At 41.6% G+C, this 12,507-nt stretch overlaps 1 protein-coding gene across 1 annotated transcript in view; it reads left to right on the top strand.

Annotated features, from left to right (window-relative positions):
- The first annotated feature begins 227 nt into the window (after nt 1-227).
- The window catches only part of nmnat2 (nicotinamide nucleotide adenylyltransferase 2), a 332,701-nt gene continuing 320,421 nt past the window's right edge, over nt 228-12,507 (top strand). Inside the window, exon 1 of the mRNA XM_041208930.1 lies at nt 228-354. Within this exon, the coding sequence (XP_041064864.1) occupies nt 270-354 (85 nt within the window). The 5' untranslated portion in view covers nt 228-269. The remainder of the gene's footprint in view (nt 355-12,507) is intronic.

The following is a 12,507-nucleotide window of genomic DNA, read 5'->3' as shown; positions in this document are numbered from 1 at the left end:
CAAGCAGTGACAATGTGACCACAACGTTGAAAGGCTGCAACGGTTACACTCCGTCCTGTGGGCTGTAAATACACAAATAGCGGATAGCGGAATTCTGGAGGCAAACGGGGATACGAAACTAAAAACTGAAGCAATACATAATCGATGGGTGACGCACTGTGTATGAACAGCGAGCCAGCTGAAGCTGTAAAACGGTCTGAGCCTCGCCTCGCCTCACACTGCAGAGACCGGGAGAAAGGCAGTGAAGGAGCTCGAGGCGGTTTGGCAGCATGGCCGAGCCGAGTAAGACCCACGTTATCTTGTTGGCCTGCGGGAGCTTCAACCCCATCACTAAAGGGCATATTCAGATGTTTGGTAAGAAAGATTTGATAGCCTCCTCATTGTTGTCGGTGCTGCTGTTTCGTTTTAAGACGATACTGTCTTTAAACGTCGCTGTGAATGAATCACTTAATTCCTTCATTCATTGAAAAAAAGCCTGTGCCTGACGAAATAATGTTTAAACAAGGGGAGAAGTTATTTGTAGAGTCCCCCAAGAGCCGGCTCCTTCCCTTTGTTCGCTGTCCAAGACCTATGGTGCTGAAAGACACGGACTGACTCGACCCACTTTCACCCGATTCCAGCAAGCCAACCTCAAGATTGGAACATGTATAAAGCATTGTGAAAAAATATTATTCATATTTCTCTGTTATTTGCATTGTTAGCAAACGCCCCTGACATTGTTTACGACCGGGGAGAATAAATCTCAATCTGGGCGGTAAACATCGGCACCATCCACGTGCCCGTTTTATGCAGAATATTTTTTTGTGATTCCGGACACTTTTTTTTCCCATTTCAATCAATTTATTTGTGTGAATTTACTTGGGGTTATCTAGATTCAGACGAAGGTTGGATTTATTTGCCCTACTCGTTGTGTCAAATTATATGTTGTATGAAAAGTTCAATATTTGTAGGTTCAAATACATTGTTTGTTTCATTCGATTATTTGGGGATCAGCCGGAGCGCCCGATGCCTAAAGTGTTGTGAAATGGGTAAAAATACCCGATTGATGGAGGCCTCGGTGAGGAGTCTGTAGAAATTGCTGGTGCCGAACAGGTCGGCGGACGACCTGAAAACTTGATTGTTTGTGTTCTTATTGGCTCGAATGCAGGCTGGGCTGTAATTTGCTCTTCGCTACTTTTGATGTAATCTTTTATTAGGAATAAACAGTGAATATTTCAGCATCTACCTGACCAGAGAAATAGGAAAGGGCTTCCAGTGCTCTTATCTGAAATAATCAGGAGACAGTTTGTTGTTTTTGTTGTGTTGAAGGTATGATGGGAGGGTGGCCGTTTTTAAAATACTAGATTTTGATGACGAGTCGTTTTCGCTCTTGTGCTTAGCGAAGGGGATGGTGAGTGATGAATAATAAAAGTGTAAGCGCGTTGGAGGGGAGCTGCCAGATGGCAATTATTTGTAAATATTGCTGAATGTAGCGGTGGGACTTGAGCACAGAATCACTGGGAAGCAATCGCAGCGGCTCGGGCGCGGACTGGTTTTCTTCAGCACTTACACATGACAAGCCTGACATTTGGAGAAGTGGAAATTTCCAGTGAATCGTCGAGTTGGCAGACTGCAACATCACGTCGGTTTCAACACAAAAGGGAACGCAGTCACACTGTTAGTGCTGGGCCGGAAAGCTATGTTTTTTTTAAATTCAAGAATGGAATACCTAAATATTGTAGAAATGCAGGCACTATCGCCGCTGCAGGTATTCTGCCCGTTTGTATGTGCCTCCTCCTTTGGGCAAATAATGTCCTTTAAGGCTAGGGAAATGAAATAATTAGCTACCACGTAGACACAACAGGAGGCCTCATTTTTGCTGTATTATTTCCTTTCTGTTAATATTTTAGTAAACTTTCAATGCAACATCCGTATCCAGAAGGAAAGTGACGCTGTCCAGGATGACCTTTAGTGTTGACTAGGCATTGCATAGAAAGACAGCCTTCAGGAGAACCCTTGATAAAATGGCTGCTTTACAATATCCATACAATCATTAGAATGCAATGGACAGTCATCAATAGCATATTACAAAAGTTTGAAAAATCTGGCTTTGCCGTTGGTGAATGTCTACAATTAAGATGAAAAAGGTGTTTGCACATTATTGGTAGATTTATGAGCGAACGAGAAAGTATTTTTTTTATTGCCCTGTGAAAGTAATAATACATTTTGAGAGCGTGTCTGCATCTGTACCGAATCCAGATAGGCGATTCCATCACTGTGTAAGACTGAAGAAAGAAAATGCTAGCGATAAGCTTAAAAGGGAGGGAGAGAAGAATTACTGGTAATGTAAGATCTCCTGGGGTGTTAGTGTATATGTGTATATATGCACAGATGAATTTTGTACATATGCACTGATGCAGAACGGATTTGTTATTACATTCGAGGCAGGTTGTTTACAGACCAGACAGACTTAGATGAAATATTTCAGGCCCAGTTTAATGATTCAGGTTAATTTCTGAAATGATCTGTGATGAGGATGCAGATAAGTGAGTGTAATTAAAGGGTGCTTTGGATAAAAGGACCTAAAGTTGGAAAAGTAGGTTGAATATGAATTTTTAAGAGAATTATTTGTACATTTTCAGCTATCTCACCTGCTTCACTGCTGTGTACCTTTACATCTCCCTGTAGTTCAAGTCAAAACCTCCTCAATGTAAAGCTCAACATAAGGATGAAAGTGGCCTTGTTACTTACTGTTATGTTTAGATGATTATAACTTTTTCTTCAGGGATTTCAAATACAACCTGCTATGGACTGGGTTACTACAAAACTGGTGATAACAAGGGCTGAGAAACCATTGCATTATATGTGAAACGTTATATTATGCCTTCTGCATCCATTTTCACCTAAGAATATGTTTTTTAAAAATGTTTTTATTGTGAATCCATAGAAGTAAAAATGAATTTGACTACAGAGCGTTGGAGAACAACAGAAGCCACAGGTTCTTGTCTGGATATAATGCTATTGACAATTTATGCTGTGAAATTTAAAGTGAAAAACAACTCTTTTAAAATAGAGCAGAAATATCTGCTTTATTTAATTCAGTTAATAAGGGTATATAAGGGTCACTAAATTAATCAAAAAGGCATTTATGATTATTATCAAAAATTGAGAGCTTACAATAAGCCATTTAAGCTGTTAGATTTTGGAAGAAAACCAAACACTTATTTGTTTGGAAACTGAAAGAGCAGCCATTAAGGAAGAGCAATTTAAAATATTACAGGTAAGAGTACAAAGATATAACATGTACTGCAGAAGTCATCCCAGTTGGTTTGTGGATAAAAATAATTACTTTGTGGCTGCTATAATTCAAAGGACATGTGAATATATGGACATCTATATGCTGAGATGCCATTTTGTACCATACAAAATGAAAATTCAAATTATAGAATATTTTTTCCACTTTTTAATACAAATGTAGTGAGGGAGGGTCTGGAAGAAGGGAATTTGGGTGTAAAATATTATTGCATGAGCTAAAAAAATATTAGCAGTAACTAGTTTACAATTACACACATACTGGTCTGGACCTTTCTTTACATGTGCTTGTATGCAAAAGGACGTAGACCTGTAATCTGGACACAAATTATACGGCTTTAATAAAATCATGGAATTTTGGGTTGTATGTGAGTCATGTGTGTAACCATGATAGGCCCAACTCTCTTTGATATTTTATGTCTGACCATCAAATCCTTCACTTGAATAAATCTTTCCTTATAAAACTGACTATGACCCAACTCCCAAATTTGAGTATCCACCAAATGTGCATGTTCAGGGGTCTCAAAATTGCGGCCAAACTTTCAGGCACAGAATAATTTCTCCGGTCTTTTAATTGCAAATGTTGGAGCATTATTTTAAAAACTATCCTCCCTGAGAGCTGCTCTATATTATCTTTTTATTTTGAATGGATATTTATGGCATAAATATGTCACATTAAAAATCAAAAGGCTTCTCTGATTGTGGGATCTTTAACATGATGTGCATTAACGTTGGCCAAATGAGTTGAAACTTAAATTTAAGATTCAAAGAAAAAATATACTCTCTGGATATGGCATTTCCTTGAGCTCCAATTGCTTACATGGAATTCCATGCATTTAATGATTGGGTGTATGCTCATGAGTTTGGGAGGATACTTGGACATGACTCGACATCAGCAAAGGGTGCAACTTCAAGTGCAATTTTGGGTGCAACATCATGGCATTGTGAATATTTGTGAATGGAGTGCCAGTCAAGTAGCTCAGTTCTTCCACTCAGCATCGATTCTGCACGCATTGACACTGTCCGTGAAGACTTTAGTGAACTGACCCTTCTGCTATTTTGCAGCCGGGACGTCCGACCCTGGCTGAAGCATCCAAGGATCAGCGCAGACATCCAAGGAGAAGAAAATCGAGTACAAGAAGAGGTGGAAGAAGGGAGAATGCACCTCCTTTTCATGACAGCAGCTGCTGTATTCAGATAAATTTTTAAAGCTCCAAGTCTTTCAATTAATGAGTGGATGAGTGGTCATGTCATGGCGAGTAGTTGGGTGGAGGGTACAGGTTGAGAGGTAGTTGGGTGTGGGGTGGGGGTGGCCGGGTCGGGTGATAGTTAGGTGGTGGGGTACTCAGGTCACATCATGGGGGTAGTCAGGCAAAGGGTTGGGGGTGGGAGTTGTTTGGCCCAGGGCGGTAGTTAGATGGGGGAGTTGTCGGGTCGGGGGTTGTGGATAGTTGTGGTCCTCAGTTCATTTGTGCTGGCTAATTACTGAGATAAAGCAGGTATTAATCAGTGTAACATTTCCAAGGTATGTATGCAGGTTAGTCCCATGTATCTGGCTCAAGTCTCTGACACCTAAATCATTGTTGAAGACTTCCGTGGAGGAACTCAAGCAGCGAAAATCAGCCCATTGGAAATCTAAACTTCCAAGGCAATTGTGTGTGCATTGGGACTTCTGTGGGGTCCTGATGTGCATCACCGCACTTAATGTCGATTTGAGCCAGAGGCTCAAATCTAGAGAGGATTTGGTGTACAGATTCATTTTGGTAGATGGCCATATTTCTAATCATTCTGAGTCACCATCTTCATCACATGTTTGTGTTTTTTTTCTTATCTGTATTCCCAAGGAATTTTTAAGGTTGATAATATGCAGCAGTTTGACTATAATCCAGGATTTATTTTTAAAGGTACATCTGACAGTTAAATTGGAATACAGATTTTACAACTGCAATCAATTGCCAAAGGATCGTCTTCGGTTGATTTAATTGAAGCGGGTGCCTGGAAATTGGAGGAAGAAAGTAACAGCTTATTTTCAAAATAATGTGGAAAAAGAGATGGAAGGAGGATAATAAAATTATAGAAATGTAAACCTTAGCTTGAGAACAATTTTTCAGTGATTGTTTTTATGGTTCAAATCCTTCTTGAGTTGAATGTTTTATGACTGTGAGGGTAAATTGGAATCTGAAACAGGTTTCTCATTAATTTGCACAGATTATCTACATAGTGCTTATGGGTTGCCAGGTTACTCTTAAAATCTCCAGTTAACATGATACATAGGGAAAAATTTTCGCTCCAAGTGCAGGGGTGGGTGTGGGCAGGCGCACCTCCAATTGATGCCCCTGATCAGGGGGCGCTGTCATTTTACATGGGCTGGTCAATTAAGGCCCACCCAGCGTGACTTCAGCCAGGAAGCATTAAACGTTCCCTGTGCGGGCGGGGGTGGAGGGAATTCCCTCAGCCAGGAGTGCGCATGCACATGAAAGAGCACAATGATCTCCCTGAGGCTAAGTGCTGCCTCAGGGAGATCGGCTCCAAATTAAAAAATGTTAAACCAATGATAGCAAGATTTCCCTGACATGTCCCCTCATGTGGCACTGTGACATGAGTTGGAACATGTCCATCACTTTTACTGAAACCTTTAACTATTTTAAAACCCTCATGAAACCTCATACTGCCTGTGGATGAGGTTTTATGCTTTTTCTTAAGCCCGCCAGGACTCCTGGCCTGCCCGCCAACCCTAAGGTTGGATGGACAGGTCCATTAATTATGTTAATTACTTTTTAAATGGCCCCAATAGGCTGTTCACAGGTCGGCGGGCACACAGCTGATTCAGCTGTGCCCCCGCCGACCTGAAAATGGAAATAACATGGGGTGACGTCGAGAGTTCCACCCGACGTCATCCTGCATCATTTTATGCATCGGCGAGCAGATCCTACCCCCACTTGCCGACCGGAAGATCCTCCCCCATAGATTCAGTAACCTGGAACAAAAAACTACAGGAAGGCTTGGTTTAAAAGAAGTTTATAACCAAAATACACTATTGATGAAAACTTCATGAATTCTTCCCCCATAGTTTCAAAGTCACCTGAGACAGGTTATGCATGACAAATGGTGATAAATTATTCATACTTAGCTGTCCATTTGTTGTCCACTGTTACCAGCAGTAGATTGATCTTCTTGTCTTCAGTGATATAGCAAAATAAGTTTTCAGTCACCCTAATTACTGACATAGACTAATACTGTCGGTTCTATTAGCAGTGCTCTGTTTTTTATAGCATTGCATAGATAGATGGTGGTTGTTTTGAGTTTTTTGGAAGCCAGGAAAGGACCCTAAATTGCTAAGAATAAACTCTAAAACAAACTAGACAGGAAATTAATGCGACACCTAGAAAATTAATTAAGTGGCTACTACCACCAATAGCTACAGCTTGCTAATTTTGCAAGCATGTTGACTATTGATTTACTGCTAAATTTGTGAATTCCATTAGGTAGCACTGACTTTAAATACTAGATGCTTCTAAAAATGTGACTTATTTTCGCTATCGGTCACCTTCAAGGTTGAATTCTAAGCTGTTCATAATGCTGTGTTGCTAGTGGTAATTTCAATATTGTCTTATGTGATTTCTCGAACAAATAATTAGTTGACGGTACAGCGAAACATTGTAACAGCAAACATTCACCAAATGTTTTTCTTTGGTTTGGAATTATGGAAAGTCTTTCATACTCGTATGAGAGTTAAAAGATCAGTCTTTCCAATGATTTTGGCAGCACACATTCTTTTTTCTGTGCTGCCCCAGTAAATCACATTGATCAGCAGTTTGAGATCAAAGTACAAAAGAGGTTTGGCAAAGTCCAGTAAACAAGGCAAATTCCACCACTTAAGGGAAATAACACAATGTGAAATAGGTCCAACAAATGCTGCCAGCTGGGTAATTTTCTCAAATTCACAGGGCTCAAAAAAAGAAAGATGCACAGACAACTTGGCTTTAACTTTCTGTAGAGGGTAGGTGAGTATGTGTGGTCTAGAATGTGTAGAGAGACTGCGTAGAGGATTTTTTTAACAAAAATAATTAAGGGAAGATTGGGTAGAATTTCAGGGAGTGAAATATTGAAAAGAATTAGTTTGAGACTACAGTCTTCTTTGGTTCTGTACTTTGCTATGTTCTGCATTAGGTTGAAGGTGATGATCTTGAATTTCATCTATCGTTTCAAAACAAGTAGGCACTTTCCATTGGTGAAATAAAAATCCAACTCAATAAATATGTTATTTAACAGCACCTCCTTTGAATGGAAAAATGCTCAGAAATAATAAATTACAGTAATTGAGTTCTTGAATTGTGGTGCAGAGTTCAATATATTAACTGAAAAAAACTAGTGTCAGTTGAATATTAATGCATGATTCATCAGCTTGACTTTGTTCTTCTATCAGAATTATCATATCAGTAAAGATTCAAATTGGAAACAAGTAAAATAACATCCCATGTCATTTATATATGTTTCTTAAAATGATTACCTTTATTAAAAAATCATTTAATTTACTTGGGTACCATGCAGCGGTAAAACACTGGAGAAATAGCTTTCGTGTAACTAAACTGAGAAAAAAATGAATTTTTGAATTTCACAATGGTTAGAGGAATTATGACTAACAATGAATAGCAATGAATAATTTGTTACTTTTTGTTGTGTTTAATGCATTTCTCATTTTAATTTTTATTGGTGTGGTTGTCTGTCATACAAACTTTAAAGTGAATGTGACCCCACCGATCATCGAAATCAGTGAATTTCTGGGAAATGTATTTTCTGGATCAATAGAAAACACAGAGAAACTGGGCACTGAGAAACCTGGAGCTTAAAAAAACTATGCTTAAAATTATTTCTTATTTGTGACATTGACTCCCTGTCTTTACTATTCTGCTTTTTTATTTCATTTATAATTTGTTGCATTGGAAGACATCAGGATGTTTGTTCCTTTATTTGGTATCACCTGTTGTGGTCAAAAGGTTTAAGACCCCTCACTTCAATTACCCTGTGGGCTAGAGCAAGTACATATTGCTTGAGATAAGAAGAAAAACTGAGAACAATGAAAATGCATAACAAGTTGATCGATGTCTGAAAGAGAAAGAATGATTTAAGTGGATGTGAATTTCCACAATTTCATTTCGGGTTTTGTTCAGCTAACAGATTTTTAGCATGCCTATATTCTAACAATTGGCAGTAAAGCATTAAACAATGGATCCTGTCTTGCATCATACTTCATAAAACATCTCTGCATTATACTTTGTTTATGATATGATACAGTGAGTTTGAAATAAAACACTATCACTTGCTTTTGAATAAATTTCATTAATCTTTAGCTAGGACTCTAAGTTTTATGCAATACTAACTACTGTCTGGGGAGTAGCTACCAGATCAGGGGAAGATGATTTGGCTTCCTTTTTATTATTGCACGTAACCAAAGTCTAATCAAGTCCATCTAGCACATTTGGGTAGTGAAATGATAATTGGGGAAGTTTGCCACTTAGAAGAAATTTAAGCCCTTTCCATCTGTGCTTGCATTAACTATTAGAGGACTTCATTTCTGACTTAACCTAGGAAAGCTTCAGTGCAGGAATCTATATATGTCTCTATTTACTACTGTGAATGCTATAATTACTGGGCTGTTGAGAAAGAAATCAATGTTCTTCAAAGAAGCTGGCCCATACTTAAGAGAATTGAGAAGTGTCACTGGGTACTTGGATGTTTGGTTCACTCAGTTCAACTGTATTTCTACATCTTAATGATAATGGAGCGGTCCATGTGATGGAGTGTTCAGCAATGGAATAGCACTGCTAAACCTCTTCAATAAGCAAAAATAGTTCAGCAACAGAGGTCTTCTGGCGTAGTGGTAGCATCCCTACCTCTGGTCCAGAAGCTCTGGGTTCAAGTCCACTGGACTTGGTCGCAGCAGAGGTTCATTCATAACATGACCAAACAGGTCAATTCTCATCCTGCAGATCCTTCCAATATGCTTAACAACAGGTGATAAGAGCAGGACAATTTCCTAGTGAGCCATATTGCAGAAGGCAAATTGACCATTGACCTGAAACTGAACTGGACTAGCCATATAAATACTGTGGCTGCAAGAGCAGGTCAGAGGCTAGAAACCCTGCAATGAGTAACTCACCTTCTGACTCCCCAAAGCCTGTCCACCATCTACCAAGCATAGGTGAGGAGTGTGATGGAATACGCTCCACTTGCCTGGATTAGTGCAGCTCCAATACTCAAGAAGCTTGACACCACCCAGGACAAAGCAGCCCACTTGATTGGTACCCCATCCACAAATATTCACTCCCTCCACGACTGATGCACAGTGGCAGCAGTCTGTACCATCTACAAGATACACTGCAGGAATTCACTAAGGCTCCTTAGGCAGCAACTCCCATATCCATGACTGCAACCATCTAGAAGGACAAGAGCAGAATACGCATGGAAACACCATCATCTGGAAGTTCCCCTCCAAATCACTCACTATCCTGACTTGGAGATGTATCGCTGTTCCTTCACTGTCGCTGGGTCAAGATCCTGGAACTCTCTCCCTAATTTCACTGTGGGTGTACCTACACCACATGGACTGCAGCGGTTCAAGAAGGTGAGGGGGCCACAATAAAACAGATGGCCACCTTCCTGCCCACCCCAGAGCTGTGCCCTATATTACTGTGGGTGGGTAAGGCATCTGCAGGGCTGCCCACCCTCAAGCCTATTGATGTCCTTAAGTTGCCAATGAAAGGTGAGCTAAGGGCCTATTTCTGCCACTACCACCATAATTTGGTGGGCAGGGAAAGAAGCAAGGAAAATGGCCAGCCTGCTACTTTTTCAAGTTGGGGTAAAAGGCAAGAAGGAAGGGGGCTACCTCCTTGAGGAGGTTCCCTGTACCCACCCCCAAGTTTGTACCCCTCATTTGTACCTCTCGAAACAGAACCCACACTAGGGTCCCTGACCCCTCCTTCACCAAAAAACCCCAGACTTACCTTAAAGTCCAGTATCCTGATCTTCTTCTTGGGATTCCCTTCCAGTCCCAGCAGCAGCCACTACAACATTCTGGTGCTGCTGGGACTACTCAGCTCCCAGCCAGTCTGATTGGTTGGCAGCTCTTGAGGATAGGACTCCCTGCCCCTTGTTTTTTTTCAATTTATTATTTCACAGCATGTGGACTTCACGGTCAAAGCCAGCATTTGTTGCTCATATCTAATTGCTTTGAACTGAATGGCAGTTCAGAGTCAACCACATTGCTGTGGATCTGGCGTGACATGTAGGTTAGACCACGGCAGAATTCCTCTCCTGAAGAGGTTCTAGTGAGCCAAATGGGTTTTTACAAAAATAATTTCACAGTCACCACTACTGGGACGAACTTTCAATTCCAGATTTATTAACTGAATTTAGATTCCACTAGCTGCTATGGGATTTGAACCTGTATCCCCAGAAGATTAGCCTAGGCCTATGAATTACTAGTTCAGTGACATTAGCACAATTCAACTGTCTCCCTCACTGTTCAGGCTGCTTCCAGCGTATTATTGCTGTGGGGCAACCTTTTTAAAGTTGGCTACTGACTTTTCTACCGGGAGGGCTGTGCAGTACACCCCAAACCTCACCCCATGGGGCAGAATTTTACCGTCGGTGAGCAGGGGGCGGGGCCCGCTTGCCGACGCGTAAAATGATGCAGGATGACGTCAGGTGAAACCCCTGATGTCACACCGCCCCATTTAAATTTTCAGGAAGGCGGGGACGCAGCAAAATCAGCTGCGGGCCCGCTGACCTGTCAATGGCCAATTGAGGCCATTGACATGATAATTTAATCAATTAAAGGACCTGCCCATCCAACCTTATGGTTGGCGGGCAGGCCAGGAGGCCCAGCGGGCAATGGAAAAAACATGAAACCTCATCCACCGGCGGGATGAGGTTTCATGTAGGGTTTAAAAAAGTTTAATAAACTTATTGTGTAAATTATGAACATGTCCCATCTCATGTGCATGCATGCACATGCGCGAAAGAGTGCACTCTCGCTTTTTGGGAATCCCCCCCCGCCCGCTCAGGAAGCGGATAGTGCTTCCTCCTGGACGTCACTCTGGGTGGGCCTTAATTGGCCCGCCCATGTAAAATGGCGGTGGGGCCCGCTTCTCCAGCAGGGATTGGTTCCCCACCCGCCGGAGATTGGGTCAGTACGCCCACCCGACAGGCAGAAAATTCTGCCCATGATCTTCAGTGCAATTCCCACATCTGACCAATCCGGTGTGAAGCTTTTAACAAATAATCCTGAGAGATCAGCCAAAGCAACTTTCCTTTCTATACTTATTTTCCAATCTCTTAATCCTTTCTGAGACTCCAGTGCAGTACTGAGATAGTGCCACATTGTAGGAGCTGCCAACGTTAAAAAGGGTTGCCCCGCAGCAGTAATATGCTGGAAGCGGCCTTAAGGAGGGGAGAGTTGGGCTTGTCCCCCTTAAAGAACTTCTGACCAATCAGATTGGCTGCAGCAGCTGAGCAGTCCTAGCAACGCCAGAATGCAGTAATGGCCGAACGTGAAATAGTACACGATGACATTGGGCGATGTCATCGCGCATTCATGCGATATTTTAGTCGGCGGGCATGCACAGGAGTCGGCAGCACACCTGCTGACAATTAAGAGGGCTGTTAAGCCCATTAATAAACTAATTAAAGTGAATTTTTCCCTGCCCGTCCAACCTTAACGATTGCTGGGCAGGCAAATAGGCCAAGCGGCCTTTCAATTTTTGAGGAAATCTCATCCATGGGCAGAATGAGGTTTCTGATGTTAATTAAAAATAAAATAAAATTTTTTAAACTCATTTTTAACATGCCCCTGCTTGTGTGACAGAGTCGCATGAGGGGAAATGTTTACCTTAATTTTAATATATTTTTTTAATGTTAGAAATCCTCAGCTCCCTGAGGCAGTTCTCTGCCTTTAGGGAACTTTCACTGCATGCTCACCCATGCCTGCGCTGACTTCTGTGCTCACCATCCTCCCCCCACCCAGGCAGCACCGAGCATTTCAGCACGCGATTCACACAGGCTAGCTGTTAATATGCCAGCCAGCGTGAAATCGTGGTTGGGGCCCAATCGCAGGCAGTGGACTGTTGCGCGGCTGCTCCCGGGCCCTCCTGCATCGCCCACCAATGAGGGGAAAATCTCATGGATACCGATCTTTTAAGGTAACTCTGGGGTTTT

Source organism: Carcharodon carcharias, chromosome 16, assembly GCF_017639515.1.
Source record: "Carcharodon carcharias isolate sCarCar2 chromosome 16, sCarCar2.pri, whole genome shotgun sequence".
Classification (NCBI taxonomy): Eukaryota; Metazoa; Chordata; class Chondrichthyes; order Lamniformes; family Lamnidae; genus Carcharodon; species Carcharodon carcharias.
Note: the sequence above shows the minus strand (reverse complement) of the source record. Positions and strands in the feature narration are given on the sequence as shown.